At 39.7% G+C, this 20,248-nt stretch overlaps 1 protein-coding gene across 6 annotated transcripts in view; it reads right to left on the bottom strand.

Moving 5' to 3' along the window:
- The window catches only part of SPAG6 (sperm associated antigen 6), a 111,131-nt gene that overhangs the window by 32,263 nt on the left and 58,620 nt on the right, over nucleotides 1–20,248 (bottom strand). For 2 of the 6 annotated variants that reach the window (XM_060397326.1, XM_042230509.2), the window contains exons 11-13: nucleotides 1,942–19,571; nucleotides 705–769; nucleotides 204–375 (exon numbers count right to left, since the gene is read on the bottom strand). In XM_060397326.1, coding sequence (XP_060253309.1) covers nucleotides 19,502–19,571 — 70 coding nt within the window. In that variant the 3' untranslated portion in view covers nucleotides 204–375; nucleotides 705–769; nucleotides 1,942–19,501. The remainder of the gene's footprint in view (nucleotides 1–203; nucleotides 376–704; nucleotides 770–1,941; nucleotides 19,572–20,248) is intronic. The other 4 variants (XM_060397327.1, XM_060397328.1, XM_060397329.1 and 1 more) reach the window with 4 other exon arrangements.

Here is a 20,248-nt window from a genome sequence, read left to right as displayed (position 1 = left end):
TCCCCCAATGTTTGCTCATACTTCTTGGCAATCATATGCTTTTTTCCACCCCCTAGATAAGTTTACCTTTTCCAGAAATTCACACAAATAGAATCACATATAATATACTCTTTTGTATCTGGCTTCTTTCAAAAAGCAGAACCATATACCCTTTGCAATGTGCCTGGACCATTCTCCCATCAAGAGTAAAATCTAGGGCTTACCTGGTGGTTCAGTGGTAAGGAATCCACGTGCCAATGCAGGAGACATGAGCTCAATCCTTGGTCTGGGAGGATCCCACATGCCGCAGGGCAAGTAAGCCTGAGGGTCACAAGCCTCAGGCTGTGCTCTAGAGCCTACAAGCTACTGAAGCCCAAATGTCCTAGAGCCTGTGCTCTGCAACAAGAGAAGTCACCGCAATGAGAAGCCCAAGCACTGCAATCAGAGAGCAGCCCCTGCTTCCCATAACTAGAGAAACACCTAGCACAGCCAAAAATAAAGAAAATTATCTTTACAAAAAGAGTGAAATCTATTTTCCGATCCTTTGACTCCATGTTGGCCCTTGGACTTGCTTTGACAAGCAGAATACAGTGAAACTGATGGTACGTAATCCCTTTTACTCCTTGGAAGACAGCCACCAACTAAAAATGCTAGACAACTGAATGATGTGTGACCACATGGAAAGAGAGTGAGGGAACACTTGGAGGGGAACAAAGGTGCCTCACCCAGCTGACAGCACCAACGCCCGGAAGTACATGAGGTCACTTTGGGTCATCCAGCTGAGGCACCCCTGTCAAGACGACATGGAACAGAGAAGAGGCATCCTCAGTGAGCCCTGCCTGAATTCCTAACCCAAAGAATCGTGAGAACATAAAACAGTCTTTGTTTAAGCCACAAAATTTGGAGGTGGCTTATAACACAGCAGTACTTAACCGAAAAGGTGAGTCTTCTGCCTGTTTTCTTTTAAAGTCCAGTGGGATTTCTTTCAGGCCAAGACTATTAGCTAACTATATAAGTGTTTTACCTTAAATCTCTTCTACTCTCTTATTCCCTTCTTTCTTTTTTCTTTTTAACTGTGATATATTTGGCATGCAACATTAGTTTCAAGTGCTAATTAAAATGATCCTATATTTGTATATATTGTAGAATGATTCTATATATTGTAGATTCTATATCTATATTCTATATATTGTAGAATGATCACCACAGTAAGTCTAGTTGACATCCATCACCACACAGTTACAGAATTTTTTTCTTTTGATGAGAATTTCTAAGACTTACTCTTTAGCATCTAATAAATACACAATACAGTACTATTAACTATAATCACCATGCTGTACATTACATCCCCTGACAAATTATTTTATAACTGAAAGTTAGTACCTTTGATCCCCTTAACCCATTTCTTATAAGTCCCATCCTTCACCTCTCGCAGCCATCAGTTTGTTCTCTCCATGAACTTGGTGTTTGTTTCTTTGTTTTTTAAAAATTCCAAATTATAAGTGAAATCATATGGTATTTGTCTAACTTATTTCACTTAATATATTGCCCTCAAGGTCCATCCATGTTGTGGTCTTACTCCCTTTTCAGACTGTTATTCCCTAAGGTGTCATAAATTGCATCTAACCACACATTAACCCTGTTACTTAGATGGACTTGAAAAATGTAGCATGTTTTTCTTAGATTTCACTTCTACAGGATTAAAAAAAAGTTCAAATTCTTTCCCTCTTCCCTTCAGATCCAGTGGTCTGGCATTTGAATTATAGCATATTCTACAGAAAAGGAGACAGAGTTTGGGGGCCAACAGCTCTCACTTCAGACCTAATGAGCTGTATGGCTCTGGACAAGTTTGAAAGCTTCCTGCACCTGATTTTCTAAATATAAAGTAGAAAATCTCATGTGCTGCTAGGGAAAAGATAAACTGCAAAAACATATGGAAAAGTTATTCAAGAGCAAAAGTACCTTTCATTTCCATAACTCTGACAGGTCTTCTTGCAATCTTATTTGTATGCCCTCCATGGGTCAAGTTCTCTGTCACAGTGCTCAACACGCAAGATACATTCACCCATCACCTGGAAGACAAGATAAACACTATTTCTGCCTTAGAGCTTTTTATTGGGAGATGTGAGCAATATATGTGTATTAATATTTTGCTTTGCTACTCTCCATAAATATTCTGTGGTGGGCTACTATGACCCGTTATGGTCAGGGAAAATCTAGTGAAGGGAACATTCTAACAGAAAGGTGAAAGCTGCAGTTTACGTGAAGAGATGCATTGGCTTGTGGGATACTTAACTATAGGGCTTAAGACTTTTAAAAATCACCTTTAGCAGTAAAAGAATTATGGGAGTCCTATCTCCCTAAACACAAGTCTAAAACAAGAATCAAACTAGCCATAAAATAAAGGTTCAGTTCAGTCGCTCAGTCGTGTCCGACTCTGCGACCCCAAGGACTGCAGCATGCCAGGCCTCCCTGTCCATCACCAGCTCCCGGAGCCTACCCAAACTCATGTCCATTGAGTCAGTGATGACATCCAACTGTCTCATCCTCTGTCATCCCCTTCTCTTCCTGCCTTCAATCTTTCCCAGTATCAGGGTCTTTTCAAGTGAGTCAGCTCTTCGCATGAGGTGGCCAAAGTATTGGAGTTTCAGCTTCAACATCAGTCCTTCCAATAAATATTCAGGACTGATTTCCTTTGGGATGGACTGGTTGGATCTCCTTGCAGTCCAAGGGACTCTCAAGAGTCTTCTCCAACACCACAGTTCAAAAGCATCAATTCTCTGGTGCTCAGCTTCCTTTATAGTCCAACTCTCACATCCATACATGACTACTGGAAAAATCATAAGCCTTGACTAGATAGACCTTTGTTGGCAAAGGTAAGGAAGCTCAAAGTTTCTGATTTGTACCATGAGAGTTACTTAGAAGCTTTGTTTGAAATATGAATCTTTCTGGGTTCCCCCCAACCCCTCTCATTTTTTTCTTGGTGTCCATTTATCCGGGTGTCCTAGGACAGTGGCTCCCAAAGTGTAATCCTAAACCAGCAGCAGCACCATCCTCCGAGAACTTGTCAGAAATGCTAATTCTCTGGTCCCACCCCTAATTTACTGAATCAGAACCTCTGATTGCTAGAACCTAGCAATCTGTATTATAATAAGCCCTTTCAGGTGATTCTGAAGCCCTGAAGTTTGAGAATCACTGCCCTAAACAGATACTTGAGCTGCCCACTGCACTGTTTCTGAAACTACCTTTCATTAGAATCTCCTGAGAGCTTTACAAAAACACCAATGCTGGAACTCTAAATCCACAGATTCTAAGGTCAGGGGTAGGCCCATGAAACCAGTATTTTTTTAAAAGTCCCCCCGGGTGATTCTAATATGCCAACCAAGGTTGAGAATCACTAGCATGTTGGGAAATTCATCTCTAATTCCTAGGTTTGAGCAACTGGGGGTTGGGAGTAGGGCTGGAGGAGGGGAGGGGAGGGAGGACAGAGAGGCTGTCTGCTTCCTCGGTTCAGGCTGAAGGGAATTAGCAGGAATATAGGGATTATTCAGAAGAATGTGTAAGCAAGTTTGAAACATAACATATTTAAATGGGGAAAGGGGAGTGCTGTAGTTAAGCCATAATCTTCAAGGAACATTTGGGCCAGTGAGCAATTTTGGACTGAATGAAAGGGAAAAAAATTAGAGAAAAATGGTGAAAGACTAGGTAGTACAACTAAGAAAAGTCCTTCTGCTACTGTGTTGTGCACTAGAATCTTCTTGTACATTTCTCTTCCAAATCTCTAAGCCAACATTCAGTTTATTCCTTTTTTAAAAATCTGGAAAAGGAACACCTCTACTTTAAAAAAGTTAATATTGGTACAGTGGCACAGTGGTAAAGAATATGCCTGCCAATGCAAGAGGCAGGAGATACAGGCTTGATACCTGGGTCAGGAAGATCTCCTAGAACAGCAACTCACTGAAGTATTCTTACCTGGAGAATCCCATGGACAGAGGAGCCCAGCAGGCTACAGTCCAAAGAGTCAGACATGACTGAGCACACATGCATCCTATTCTCCACATAATATTTCATTGTGTTTTCTTGTAAGATTGGTGTCCTTAGGCAAAGTCTGGGTGAAGGAAATATTCTCATGGAAGGGTGAAAGCTGACTGAACAGTAATTATCTTCACTTATACAACAGAGAAATGAAGGAAACAGCAAAATCATTTTTAAACTTGCAAAAATTATAGCCATAAACGCACATTTTAGAAATGGATTCTTTTTGGCAAAAAGCTATGTTTTTAAAAGGACTTGATTTTTAAAACGGATTTCATCATGTATTTTTGTATGTTCATATTTTGGATGAAGTGAGGGGCAGAACAAAGAAACGTTTTGAAAAAAGTGGTAAAGTAGATGGCAGATGAAAGGTGAAAATAAGAAAAAAAAAGGTAGTGAAAAGATGAAAGGGTCTAGAAGTAGAACAATATAAAATAGGAGAGGAATTTTTTTTTCCACTGCTTTATCTGCAACACCTAGAACAAGGAATAATGTCAATAAATACAGTATATTTGTTGAATGATCTTACATGATACCTCCAGTTCTGCATACCAGAATGAGATGATTACCGGCTCGCTGAGAAATTAATATATGACATCTTAAACTTATTTTTTGTGAAGGACTTTTCAACCTTTGACAGGTATTATAAACTTTCCTGGCCAAAGTGTGGCCGTTTCCTAAACAAAAGTTTCAAAGAAACGGATGTTTTACAAGGGTAATTCTTTAGAGAAGCTGGCTGTTCACTCTCAAAGCACCCCACTTTCACTTCCTTCAAAATTAATCCATCATTTATGAATCAGCACCCCCTGGGGTCCTTTAGGAAAGGGCTTTCAGGTAGTAGAATTTAGCAAACTAATTTTCATGTGAAAACACTCCCTAGATGTGTCTCCAACATGATACATGATACAGAGGGTCCAGCACAGAAAAGTATTTCTGTGGCTCATTGGTGTCCGTCTTGTGTTCTGAATGTCCCAAAGACCCATGTCTTGCTCATCAGACAAGCCGCCCAAACCCCCAGAAGGGGCTGAGCAGGTGTCTGAGGGGCACATAGGACTATTGAAAAAGGGTTTCAATTTTCTTCAAAGATTTTTAGTGGGTTCACCTCAGAGAATTAATCCCTAGAGTGAAGTGGAGAGCACCCTAGACGTAAAGCTCATTCTTTTCACTATTCTCCTTTGCAAAATGTGGAGTATCACTGTCTCTTGGCCATTCCTTACCGATCACTGCTCTGAACACTGCTCTGAAATAAAAAGAGCGGGTTTGAGATCAATTTCCCGGTGTCACATGGCTTTCGGTTTTGTGCTTCTCTCACGATTCCTTTAAAGAATTTGCCATGTGTTTTCCATTCAGTCAGTAAATATTTACGAAGCCCCCAGTACTTCACCAGGCACTGTGCTAGGCGCCAGGCAACCACAGTGAACAACCTTTCCCTGCTCACTCAGGGTTAGATCAAGTGGGGGAAGAGAAGTCAAACAATAAATATATAAAATATGCAACATCTAGCAGGTGGTAAGAAATGCTACGAACGGAAACAGGAGATCAGCAATGCTCTCAAAAAACACCCTCCTCCCCTCTTTTGTCACCGAGGCCGTCGTGTAACAAACCAACAGACGCCTTTGCAGCGGACTGGAAGCCCCTTTCTGAGGTTTGGCAGCCTCCACCTTCTCTGATCGGGCAGGTTCTCTGGATATCCACTAAGCAGTCATAGAATAATGGGGTCCCCAAAGAACCTTAAACCCCCTCCCCATGCCTACGTCTGAGGCATCAGCGTGGATTCAGCAAAACAAATCTCAGGGCTGAGTCTGTGTGAGCCTCGCCCACCTCCACGGTTTTCCAATTCAACTCTTTCTGAGGGAGGAAAAGATGTGCTAAGGGTCCGAAGAGAACTCGGCCCCTCAAATTTCGGATTCGCTAAAGGAGATAGAGGGTAGTCCTCTACGACTCAGACGCCAAGACTCCAATTAGAATGAAAACGTCAGGAGAGGAAAAGCAGATTTTCCCGGGTTTAAATGACAAGGAAAACATCGCCAGCGGAGCCCGCAGAGAGCGCCCCGGTGGCCATTCAGTAAGAGCCGCTTCGCCACAGCTCTTCTCCCGCAGACAAAGGCTCCTCGTCAGTCCCTCCGCAGCCGCGAAACACCAAGTTCGGCAAAAGAAAAATAGAGCTGCTGCTTCCCGACAGGCAGCCAGACAATAGCTGCGACCAGGCCGCGCCTAGCCGGAGGGCACAGCACCGGCATCTTTGTTTCCACCGGGTCCATCAAATCAGGCCTCCGCGGACTACCATAGAGAGGCGGCCGCGGAGGAGGTGAAAGCGACTTGGCCCCACTCTTCTCGCTAGTTCCTCTGCAGCGGCAACGCCGCCGCAGCCAATTGCACGCTCCCCTCACCGACGACTGGGGTCCTTGGGCCCCGCGGGAAGTAGCGCCGTCCGCGCGGAGGGAAACGGCGCGCGGTGAAACGCCCGGCAACGTGACGCGTCCGCGGAAACGCGGCTCCTCCGCGCCCTTGCGTGCCGCCAGTCCGCGGCTCCGCCCCTACTCGTGGCCAGAGCACGCAACCCTGGAGGCCGGCGGTCCGGGTACGGTAGGATGGAGTACCCTCCATGGCTCTGGCTTCGCGGGCGGCCCGGCAAGGCCTCCGTCCCGGGGCGTTTGTCTGGCCCGCGGCTGTACACGGCCAGACCCACTGTTCCCCTCTCCAGCCGCAGGTGCCGCAGATCGGGCTCCCGCCCGGGGCAAGCGTAATAATCTGCCTAGCCGGTGTCGGCCCCGCGCCTCCTTCCCAAGCTCCCCAGCCGGGCGCCCTTAGCCTCGGGTTACTCTGCTGTAAAGCAGGGTAGTTGTGAGGGTTCCAAACGGCGAAAGCAGGTAAAGTGCCCGACGTTTAGCACACAGAGGAAGTTCTCCAAAACAGCGAAGCGTAAAAATGCATCCAGTTATCAATACGGGCAGCAACAAAGATGGATCTAAAAAAAATAATAATAATTGCTTGGTACAGGTAGGGATAGGGGAGTAAACCCGAAAGACCTCAGTCTATCCGATTGCGTTTATCTGAAATTCTAGAAGAAGCAAAACTGGTGTGGAAAGCCGTTGCCTGGAGAGAGATGAAAGAGGCGAGAGGATGGGAGGCAGGGGAGCAGGAGGGAACTTTGGGGGCGATGGTACGATTCCACGCCTTGATAGAACTGGATGTTACAGGATGTGTGCAGTTGCCAAAATCTAAGGCTTTGTAGTCTTCAAACGGGAGGGTTTTGTTATATTCAAATTGGGCTTCCCTGGTAGCTCAGCTGGTAAAGAATCCGCCTGCGATTCAGGAGACCCCCGTTCGATTTTGGGGTCGGGAAGATGTCCTGGAGGAGGGATAGGCTACCCACTCCAGTATTCTTGGGCTTCCCTAGTGGCTCAGACGGTAAAGAATCGGATTTAAATTACACCTCAAAAACTCTTGGGAGGGGAAGAGTTAAAGCAGTGAGTAAGCGTAGTGAGGAACATGAGACAGTTTGATGGAAAATAATTGCATTTACACAATCTGAGCGCTATCTGTGCGATCTCTGAATTGAGTGGCTCCTCCTCCCCTATGAATCAGTGAACACCAGCACTAGGAATAGCTCAGGTCCTAAAAGGATGCGCTGTGCCAGACCCAGCTTGTGCACCTCCCGGGTCTGCTCAGTTGCACCCCCTCTCTCATCTTAGCCTCTAGCTTAGTGCAGAGGGGCCCTGGCTCCTCCCACCAGCCCCAGACTCGGCGGAAAAAAATAGAGGTTCAGCCTATTCTTGTCTCTGGCAATTGCCTGGACCTGTGAGAGAAACTTACAACAGAGGGCAGAGAGCAAGAAATAAGTACGTCTCCTGTTTTCTCCATAGGCAGCAGGTCCCAGTGTGGCTGTCTGGAAGCTGTACTTTCTCCTCAAGTTGTTTTCAGCTTAGTGAAGCATTGCTTTTCATTGCCTTTCCCCTCACCCTTGCTGCCCTGGGGTCTTACCTCCTAATAAAATCTTAGCACTTAAACTTGGCTTGAGGCTCTGCTTTCTAGATAATCCTTTAGCATCCTTTGGGCTTTCAGTCTGTACTTGACTGAACTTTTCACAGCCATAATAGCAAACAACATTAGGATTATTTTTGACTCTGACGTACTCTCCTGTTAGCCCTGAACTGCTTTACGAGGCAGTCGGTTGAAACCAATACTAAATACATAAATTTATGTATACTTGCTTTTGTGTTAGTAGGGATTAAAAAATTTTTTTTCCACTTACTAGTTCCTAGTGGTGTTTTCTCTCCAGTAAATTCCTAGAGCACAGGCACTTGTATGTTTTAAACAATTGGAAGCTTAAAAACTTGAGACGCAAAAGGAAAAAACTGCTTTTCAATCATTATCATAAAGCTGTCGGTTGGGAAGGGTGGTCTAATTATATGTTTTTCAGTTCATTCATAAAACTATGTTCTATCTTTCCTAAAACCTAATTATTAGGGAAGGATATGTTAAACCTATTTACAGCAACGTCTTCTGGTCCAGAATGCTGCGCAAGACAATTTTTTTCTTTGCACTGCTTTAAATATGGAAGACTTGAGGCCGCTGGCTTTGTGGCCTCCTGTTAACTGTAGGTTTGTCAGCCCTTTCTCTTGCCTCCCACTTGGCTTGCTAACCATCTGTAACTTGAGCAACAGTAATTTGAGATGAGACTGGCCAGGGTCAAATGTTAAATAGGACATTTCCACTTTCTTGACCACAAAACCCTCCCTTTCCTGGCCACTTAAACACTGTTACATAATTCTACAAACACGTGGATCTGATGATGATCTACATATGATGGCAAAGGTCACACCTGCAAATCTACCTATCAGCAAATTTTTTTTTTACTAAAGACATTTTTATTGTGTATAATCTGGTGTTTCATAGCATGTAAAAATTATTTTTAAAAACATGTTCTCTCTTATCTGTATCATTGATTTTTGCAGGGAAAACTTTGTCATCCTATCAAATGAACAATTTTTCATCTTTGCCTTTGAAAAATGTTTTATCTAGGGTTAATTTCAATCACAAGCAATCATGAAGCCAGGCTGTGTTCAAAATGTATTTAAATGCATTTTCACATAAAGAAAAAGCATTTTAAAATATCGATTTATAGACATGTGATATTAGAGGACATCCCATTAGGCAACTGTGAGACTTTCTCTTTAACTCCTAGCCCTTGATTCTTTCCAAATACATGAAGGCAGATAACATTCTAGAAAATGTATAGGTTTTATATATTTTGGCCCTCTCAGAATAGGTCATAAGCTTGCTGCACTTGTCACTAAACATTTTTAGAATTCTTTAGAGTTCTATAAGACACTGAGTCACATTCTTTTAAATGACATCATCAGGAATAGCAAATCTTTCTCTTTTGAGAGTGTATTTAATTTTTAGAAATACCCCAGAGTCATTTGAAACCAGACCAAGTTTAGGAACATTGATTAGCAGGAGAACAATGAATGTGAAAGAATAAAAATAAGTGAAGTAATACTTAAAAAAATTAAACTCTGAGAAAAGAATTAAGGAAAGATTGAAGCAGAAATTAATAAATGAGAAAACAAACCACAATTATTGATCAATTCCAAAAGTAAATATTTGGAAAAACTAGGAAGAAAGTAGAGGAATATCTGGCAACTCTAATTAAATAAAGAAAATATAAGTAAAATTATAAAGGGGAACAGAGACAATAGATACAGAGAAGTTTGAGTTTTTAAAAAAAATTATCTGAGAATGCTATGTATATAGTTAGCTATATTCCAATACTTTTTTCAGAAAAAATATATGTCACCTAAATTTTATCAGTAAGTTAGAAAAAGTAGATCAAAACCAGAGAAGTCAAAAAAGGCTCATCTTAGAGATAAGCAAATTCTTGCAAATTTTGAAAGACATATAATTCCCTTTCTGAATATATAAATATATTAAAATGTAATTCATTTTATGAAGCAAATATAACTATAAAACCTATCAAGAGTACAAAAAAGAATAGTCAAAAATATAAACTCACATAAGAAATCAAATGCCAGAGTTCCCCCCAGAAACATCAGCAAGTTATTTTCAATGAAACAAGTAATTTTTAATAAGATCAGGAAGATTTTGTCCTAGAAATGCCAGAGTATTTTAATAATAGGAAAATATTTGAAATAACAAATCATACATTTAGGCCATATAAGACAAAACCTTATCTCAATAGATGATAAATATCTAACACCTAAACCTCATGAAAACAACTAAATTTTTAGAAATCTCTTAGTAAATATTAAACCAATAGCAAACATCATATCTTTAATAAGGTTTTATAAAAATAATGGGGCTTCTCAGGTGGCTCAGTGGTAAAGAACCCGCCTGCCAATGCAGGAAACGCAGGTTCAATCCCTGGGTTTGGAAGATCCCCTGGAGAAGGAAATGGCAACCAACTCCAGTATTCTTGCCATAAAAGCATATGACTAAGACTTCCCTGCCAGTCCAGTGGTTAAGCCTCCGAGCTTTAAATACAGGGGAAGCTAGTTGGCACCCCACTCCAGTACTCTTGCCTGGAAAATCCCATGGACGGGGGAGCCTGGTAGGCTGTAGTCCATGGGGTTGCAAACAGTCGGACACGACTGAGTGACTTCACTTTCACTTTTCACTTTCATGCATTGGAGAAGGAAATGGCAACCCACTCCAGTGTTCTTCCCTGGAGAATCCCAGGGATTGGGAAGCCTGATTGGGCTGCCATCTCTGGGGTAGCACAGAGTCAAACATGACTGAAGTGACTTAGCAGCAGCAGCAGTAGGGAACTAAGATCCCACATGCTGCACAAGATAGCCAAAAAAAAATGTTTTTTAAGTATGTGACTACTGCCTTTTGAAAAAAAATATTAATAGAATACAGATTATTCAGCACTTGATTTTTTCATTATATACGGTATCTTGGACATCCTCCCATATCAGCACATAGATGTGCAAAATTTTTTCATAGTTTATTATTTGAATATACATGAATTATAGAACAGTTTACATATATGAATGTGCCATTATTTTTCATTCACCTATTGGGAAATATTTTCTAGTTTTCTGCAATTCTATACAGTTACATTAGCATCCTTGCATATCTTTGCTTATTGGTACTGGTGTACTAGGATTAATGCCTAGCAATGTAATTGCTGGATCCATTTCTGAATAGATATTTTCAAATTAGCATCTAAAAAGTCTGGATTAATTTATAATCAAATATTTGCCAAAATATTGATAATTGTTGAAGCTAGGTAATGGGCAATGAGAGTTCTTTTTACTATTCAATCTTCTTTGGGGTGTTTTTTCAAATTTCCATATCCAGTGATATGACAGGAGAGGCATTCTCCTTAAAATCAGGTATAAAGATGCTCACTATCAACTCTATCCTTTAAAGTTATGCCGAAATAATTCTGACAAGAAACAAATAACAGGTAAAATACTGAAGGCAGAAGAAAATTTACCTTTATTTGCGGATGTTTTGCCTAGAAAACTCAAGAGACATGATTAAAAAGCTATTTAAAATGACTATTAAAAACCAGTAACCTTTCCAGATCCAGTAATAACCTGTTGGGAAATATATATTTTTAAAAGATTCTATTAACATATAAATATATTGGCAGCACCTGGAAGGGACTTACTGATGGAAAGAAAGAAAGAAGCATGAAAGCAAAAGATGTAAATAGATTGAGAAATCTGATATGCTTCTAGGTAAATGTATCTATTCCTTTATTTGTGACTTTAACCAAATTCCAGTAAGATTGTTTTTTAATGAAAAAAAAATTGCTATTTGGAAGAAAAAACAGAATCAAAGCCAGAATACTTTTGAAAAGAAAGAATAATAATAGGAGATTCACTGTACCAGATGTTAATGCAAATTATAAAGCCAAAGTAATTACAGCGATTTTGAATGACTGAGAAAAGCTTGACAAATAGATGAATGTTTCAGAAAAAGTCCTGAAAGAAAATTTAATATGTCCATAAATGAAGCATCACCAATGAGGAGGACATAGAGTATTCAAAACTGGCCAGTAATTTAGTCCATTAGATGCTCACTTCATACAATTTACTGAAATACATCCCAAGTGGATTAAAGAGGCAAACATGAAATATTAAAAGAAAATATAAATGAGTCCCTTAAATAAGGAATTTTGAGTGGGAAAAATGCAAAATAATGGAAGATACATAGATGTATCTGCATAAACATTTAGAACATCTGTATGTCAAAAATGAGAGGGACATTTTTGGATGAGATGGTTAGATAGTATCACTAAATGGACATGAATTTGAGGAAACTCTGAGAGACAGTGGAGGACAGAGAAGCCTGGTGTGCTGCAGCCCATGGGGTCCATGGGGTCACAAGGAGTCAGGCATGACTTAGTGACTGAACAACAAGAAGTCAAAAATAACAAGAAATAAAAAGTTGAGAAGTAGAAAGATATTTGTCATAAATATAAAATGTAGAGTTAGTATTTGCACCACGGTACTTAAAAGCCTTTTCAAAGAAAAAATCCCAATACCTTTGGGGCAAAAACAGCATCCTTGTATTATGGGTTATGTCTTATGAATTCAGAGGAAACCACTTTGAAGAAGAGAGTTCATTTGGAAGAATCATTTGTCCCATTTTTAGAATGCAAGGTTTTGCTTTTGATATATTCTGATTTGTTTCCACCTTACTTCATGTGTACAAAGTGATGATATTTGAATTACATGATAACTTTTTTTCCAGTTCTTTTTCAAAAGCAAACCCTAGAATACTGTACTTCCCTGTCTCCTCCTACAGGGTTCACTTGACTTCTCTCATTGCAAATCTAGGGGTAGATATTCTTACTATCTCCATTTTCCAGGTTAGGAAAGATGTATCTCTGTGGCTTTAAAAAGGCAGCAAACTGAAGTATCAACGTAAACATGTCATTAGAGGAGAAGCTCTGCCCAGTGAACACAATTTGGAGAAAGAGAGGCCTGTCAATCCACAAAGGTGTGTGCTTAGCCAGGATTCTTACATCCTGCCCCATCTTTAGCTCACAGACCACACCCAAGGGATACAGCCCAGCTTTCGGCAGTACCTGAACAAGGACAGGTCCGAGAGGCCCCACTGAAGAGGGGAGGCTGGGAGGAAGTTCACAGATGTCTGCACTTGTGCTAACACCTGCTGGGGGCTCAAAACAGGGACTGTTTTGAGCATGTACTGACTTCATAATACGCATGAATTGTCTCATGTAACCATCAGCAAACAACCCCAGGACTTACGTACTTTTATGATTTCCATTTTCCACTTAGGAAACTGAGGCACAGAAGAAGTAAGCAGCTTGTTGAAGCTCACACAGCAAGGGAGTGGTTGAAACTGTATCTCAGTCAGGCAGGTGGGGCTGGAGCCCAAGCCCCTTGGCCACAAGCAACCATGTATAAAGCCCTTGTATCCAGAGCACATCTGACCCTTACAACATGGTAAGAAGGTCAGGAAAGATTCTCCCTGATTTACACTAAGGCAGTGGGAAGCCAGAAATGGGTTACTGGAGTTAAGTCATCTTTTCCTTTTATTTTAATGATCTGAAAAAAACTGACAGCAGAGCATGGATGGACCTGTGATAAGGAATGACTGGAGGGAAAACAAGACTTACAAAGCTTGGATAAGAGAAAAAAAGTGCCCTGAACTTTAAATAGATGAAACACATGCTGCATGGAGGGGAAGGGAGCTGGGGAACAGGCAAGGGGATGTTACCCTGAGCACTGGAAGAATGAAAATTGTTCTAGCTCAGGAGCCATTGGGCCTGTAGTGATGCTGGATGATAAATGGTGAAAGAAATCATGCCCACAAGCGTTCTCATCATGTTGAACTCGTTTACCTTCCTGAAATACTAGCTCCTGGTCCATGTCACTATTTGTCCAAGAATCCTGTTATTAATTTATGTCTCTGTTTATTTACCTGACCTTTGTTTAGACAGCAAGGCTAGGAGTTATGTCCAAACAACCAACAAGAAGCTCCAAGCAAAAGAGGAGTTTCACGTAGTATTAAAATACAATCATGGTAATAAGGTTTATACAAATACTTTCAGAATTTGCTGTCATAGAACTAAAATTGTATTAATTAACCTCTGAACCTGTTGCTTGTCTTTCGATCACCTTATAAATTCCCCAGTGTCATGAATACAAGGGAACCTCACAAGAGTCACCCATGTTCTGATAAACTTATGTCTATAAAAATGATCCATGTTAAATGCACTGGAATTCTATTTTAAAGTAGGAAAATAAAGAATTATTTTGCTGTATGACTGTTGCCCACTCATTTATCTGATTTTGTTCAAATCTCAAATGATAGGTATCAGAAAATATATATTCTATACTCATTTCAAAATTTTACTAAAATCAATGGGCATCATCAACTGCAAAGAGAATTCCTTTACCTCTGTAAATTATAGCATTGACCTCAAGTTGTATGTAATATCAGTATTGTAAGATTTATCATAAGAATATTGCCTAAGTATAAACATTTTCATCAATAAAGTTCTCTCTAAATCCTCTCTCAAAAGTGAGTAAATTTCATGTAGTAAGTCCTTCCTAGCTTCCCTTTTCTGCTCCAAACCCACATTCTTTCCTTCTATAATTCTTGGCCATCAAAATCCTTCAGTGACCTGTAGCCTCCAAACAGGTTTCCAGGATTTGATCTCAAATAGTGTAAAAAAAAAAAAAAAAGTGGGGGGATTGTTCAGACTGAAATATTTGGCTATGCCTCAGGGGAAAAAAATAAAAAGCATTCTTAATCCATGGTTCTGATTTTTTTTTTTTTTCTGGTGCTGGCATGAATGAAATATAGGATGACTCATCCAATGAGAATTTGAATGCTGGTAGAAAACTGGACATAAACTCCAGTTGAGTTGAAGGAGAAAGAGATCAGGGACCTGTGGGGAAAATGCAAGATGAGAATGAAAGGAGAGATTCTATGAATACAGGAAAACAAACATAGCCAGGTTTGAACTCTAATATTTAAAGCCTGCTAAAGGCCAGTGACAGATGACACCAGGATGAGAGAAGAGCTGAGGGTGAGAAGTTTCTCGGCTGACTGTTAAATAGATGTAGCTCACTGATGAGTGTGCCCATGTGGGATTTTAATTACTCAGACATCTGTTTAGTGAAGTGTATACTAAATAGTGATCAAATACAGAGATCAAATTATGTGGGGAGGAGAGTGGAGATGACATTCATGACTCAGAAAGGAGAGCGATCAGCCAGGAGAAAATCAATCCTGGCTTTACATCTCACCAACAGAGAAGCAATTATTTTAGATGTGGGGCTAGTTAGCTTCCTAGGTCATGAATTTAATTAAATAACCTTCAGAAAACAGAACAAACCACTGTATTTAACTGTCAGTAAGACATGCTACAAATTAATGATCCAAATTCCTCCTCTTCTCTCCTTACAGTTGTCAGTGACAAAACAAGGTAAAAGAAACTAATAGTTGATGTAACAACATGGATGGATTTGGGAAGGAATTATGCTACATGAACTAAGTCAGACAAAGACAAACACTGCATGATCTCACTTGTATGTGGAATATAAAAAATACAGAAATGAATATAATGAAACAGAAACAGACACAGATACCGTGGTTACCAGTGGGAAGAGGGAAAGGCGAAAGGGCAAGTTAGGGGTAGGGAATTAAGAGGCACAAATTACTATGTATAAAAGGGTACATTAAACAGCACAGGAAATACAGCTAGTATTTTATAATAACTTTAAATGCAGTATAAATTATTGAATCACCATGTTGTACACCTGAAGCTATTATAACATTGCAAATCAACTAAACAATTAAAAAAATAATTAAAAGCCAGTTTGATCCTAAAAAAAAGTCCAAAATGCCTTAACCAATGGGTAAATGCAATAGTTATAATTAAGATGGTCATTTAATCCTTTTAATCTCTGAAATAGAAGAGCTACAAATCTGTTTTTTCTACACAGTGACCTTTGTAGCAAAATAAAACATAGTATACACAAACCTCACCATTTGCTAGCACCTAACTTAATCAAAGTTAGATGACTGGAAAACACAACAAATCTTTCATGCTTTCAAGGTCAGTTTCTAAATTTGACATCTTAGACTGGAGTTGGCCTTACCCAGGAATTTAAGGTCAGGGTTTATGAATCTAAGGAAAGGGTTGGAGATCTGAAAACACAACAGAAAAATCCTTCATTCTTTCAAGGTTAGTTTCTAAACTTGACATCTTGAATTGGAGATGGCCTTACCCAGGAACTTAAGGTCAGAGTTTATGTTAAGCAGGACCTCAAATCAAGTTTAGAAACAAGCAAATCTTTAATCCTGTATTTAAGGGGATAGTTTGAGAGGAAAGGTCAGAAAAACAGATCAACCTCCTGTTGTAAATATGAGGTTGTCATTTGTTTTTACATACTGCATGAAATATGCCTGTTTGGTGTTAAGTGTCTTCTATCCATTTTAATCCCTGTGTCTGGGCAAATGTGTTTATATTAGAAAACTCCATGAGGGCAGGAAATTTAGCTTTTCTTTATCATAAATCATCTGATTTAACTCCACTTATCTAAGAGTGTGGGGCCTGGTGTGCCCAGTTGCTGGCCAAAAGGTATACTCATTGACTGACAGATTGTCCATAAATCACATATTGGTTTGTAAAGAATGGAATAGTTGACAAAATTGTTTTATGCATCAATGCAAGCTATCTTCATAAGCATCTCCTGAGTCAGCTGAACAAGTATTATCAGTCTTACTAATTGACAGACATGACTAGAACCCAAATGTTAGTCTCCTTTCAGGCATCACTGATACGTATGCACCTATTTCTGCAACAGGTGACTGAATGAATAAAGTTCAATCAACAGTAAGATTCAACCACTCTGTTCCCGAAGTCCTAAAAATAAATTGCTGTTCATCTAAGTTAAATGAGATATCCTAAGGACAGGAAAATTTCAGATAAACTTCAGGGGCCAGGGAGGGGAAATAGTAAGATAGGGTTCGCTCAGGCCAGAGGATTGGAATTGACAAAATTCTAACCAGGGGTGAAAATAACAAAGAATAGAGGACAAATGCTATTTTTCTTCTAGTATAAATAGAAAAAAAATTTTTTTAATCTCTTAATAGACTTTTCAAAGAATAAAGAAAGCTTCATTTTGCTTTAAGCCAAGAAACATTTCATAGCATACATTTTCCAAATTGCATATGATTACCTTGAAGCACCCATTCAAACTCCATTAAATGTTTTGTTTTCCTTAGTTTAAAACCATTTGGTAAGTATGAAATGATGTAAGAAGTGAAAATTTTCAAACATAAAATATAATAGCAAGAAATACATAATGAGAATTTCACCATTCCCATAACACTTGCTAGACTGATACAAGGCAAAAAGAAATGGGATTGTCTTGGGTATGATGAAATTTTAAAAGATACAACAAAGGTACATATTATTGGAAAATGATGACAGAGATTAATCTGGAAAATATCAAAAATAAATGGATAGGTTTCTTTTGAGAGGGAAAAAAAGAGTCCAATTAGGAAACCTGAAGGCTAACCTGATTGGAAACTATGTCCAAGGGGCTCTCTGGTTATCACTTACTTCCTATTCAGGCCTCCAGGGTAGATCACTGTCAGGAATGTTCCTTTAAATGAAAAAAAAAAAAAGACACACATGCCAACTAACCAAGACTCCTGAATCCAATCATATATTCCCCAAGGTTAGAAACACCACTCAGGAAAAATAAAAAGGACAATCAGTTCAGTTCAGTCACTCAGTCACGACCGACTCTACGACTCCATGAATCCAGCATGCCAGGCCTCCTGTCCATCACCACCTTCCGGAGTTTACTCAAACTCATGTGTACCAAGTCGGTGATGCCATCCATCTCATCCTCTGTCGTCCCTTTCTCCTGCCCACAATCCCTCCCAGCATCAGGGTCTTTTCCAATGAGTCAACATCTCACATGAGGTGGCCAAAGTATTGGAGTTTCAGCCTTAGCATCAGTCCTTCCAGTGAACACCCAGGACTGATCTCCTTTAGGATGGATTGGTTGGATCTCCCTGCAGTCCAGGGGACTCTCAAGAGTCTTCTCCAACACCACAGTTCAAATGCATCAATTCTTCGGGCGCTCAGCTTTCTTTACAGTCCAACTCTCACTTCCATACATGACCACAGGAAAAACCATAGCCTTGACTAGATGGGCATTTGTTGGCAAAGTAATATCTCTGCTTTTTAATATGCTATCTAGGTTGGTCATAACTTTCCTTCCAAGGAGTAAGCGTCTTTTAATTTCATGGCTGCAGTCACCATCTGCAGTGATTTTGGAGCCCAAAAAATAAAGTCTGACACTGTTTCCACTTTTTCCCCATCTATTTCCCATGAAGTGATGGGGCCAGATGCCATGATCTTCGTTTTCTGAATGTTGAGCTTTAAGCCAACTTTTCACTCTCCTCTTTTACTTTCATCAAGAGGCTTTTTAGTTCCTCTTCACTTTCTGTCATAAGGATGGTGTCATCTGCATATCTGAGGTTATTATATTTCTCCTGGCAATCTTGATTCCAGCTTGTGCTTCTTCCAGCCCAGTGTTTAATACTAATGCTTTTTTTATTTAAAATTTTATCACAACTCCCTCTTAACTTCCTTTCAGCTCCATTTGTGAAAATGCATGTAAAGTCTGAGTCGAACGGTATCCTTTTCAAATTTTTCCTTAAATCCCTGAAAATCTGACTTTTGAAACTTGGGAATGTGAAACTAGGACAAGGGAATACTGAGGACCCACTTTACTTGCTTGCTTCAATCGCAGGCCTAGACTAAGAAGAAACCTTTCAATGAAAATGAGAGGGATGTCTGCAATAGTATAATGCTTAATATTGACTTCTACCCTGTCCTGTCCCAGGAAAGGTCAGGAACAGTTTAGGGAAGAATAAGATGAGAGGTAGAAAACTTAGGAGGAAGAGGAAACTTCCTAAATTTTTAGGAAAACCTGCCAGGTTACCCATAGAGTTCATGTGTTCAGATAATGCATTTGTGTAACCAGCATCAGCATCTTCAAATGCCTCGCACTTTGTCATCTGTGTCCTCTTGTAACTACTTCCCTTGGATATCTTTAGACTTTCCAAGACCAGTCTTCCTTGCCTATGCCCATGAGGAACTGGCAAATTAATTAAGAGTTTCTGAACACTATCTTTCATCTATATCTAGTTAGAAGTGTGTGCATGTGTGGTCTTTAATGGAACAATAGTAAATTTGTGAAGACCGTTTATTGTTTTTTTAAATTTGCCTTTCCAACAGATCCTATGCAAAGGATCATGACTAGTTCCTCATACATTCAAACCACTAGTTTTTTAAAGTGTTAACATAAATTTAGAAAATATTATCCAAAAGTATTTCACATTGACTAAATTAGTATGTATTTAGCTCAAATACTTAAAAAGAGCTTTAACAAATATCATTCACAAATACTCTGCTGTCAATGTGAGCATAAAAATGTAACTTTGCTCAGTTAGTAAGTGGTTGATAGCTGTCCACTCTCTGCAGAAGTGTTTCTGAATATCCAGGGGAATAATACCTGAAAAAGAAAATTTTCTATTAGATCTTTGTGAAAAGATTTAGCACAGTAGGCACAAAAGATTCAATATAAGATGCTTATCTGAAATAACTCTTTGAATGAAATCTCTAATACACCAACCAATTATACTGCAGGAATGCTCTGTGTATGAGGTTAGAAATGATCAAGGAAGAGAATACCAGTTCATAAGACTGTACCAGAAACACAGCAAAACATTTAAGGAGTATCAGTGCAATGGTAAAGAAAGGGTATTTTCAAAGTAGCCAGAGTATTGGATCTTCAGCATCAGTCCTTCCAATGAATATTCAGATTGATTTCCTTATGGCTGACTGGTTTCATCTCCTTGCAGTCCAAGGGACTCTCAAGAGTCTTCTCCAACACCACAGTTCAAAAGCATCAATTCTTCAGTGCTCAGTTTTCTTTATGGTCCAACTCTCACATCCATACATGACTACTGGAAAACCATAGCTTTGACTAGATGGACCTTTGTCAGCAAAATGATGTCTCTGTTTTTTAATATGCTATCTAGGTTGGTCATAGCTTTTCTTCCAAGGAGAAAGCACCTTTTAATTACATGGCTGCAGTCACCATCTGCAGTGATTTTGGAGCCCAAGAAAATAAAGTCTAACACTGTTTCCATTGTCTCCCCATCTTTTTGCCATGAAGTGATGAGACCG

Source organism: Ovis aries, chromosome 13 (assembly GCF_016772045.2).
Source record: "Ovis aries strain OAR_USU_Benz2616 breed Rambouillet chromosome 13, ARS-UI_Ramb_v3.0, whole genome shotgun sequence".
In the NCBI taxonomy this organism is placed as follows: Eukaryota; Metazoa; Chordata; class Mammalia; order Artiodactyla; family Bovidae; genus Ovis; species Ovis aries.
The sequence above is the reverse complement of the archived record's forward strand: the minus strand, read 5'-3'. Positions and strand labels throughout refer to the sequence as shown.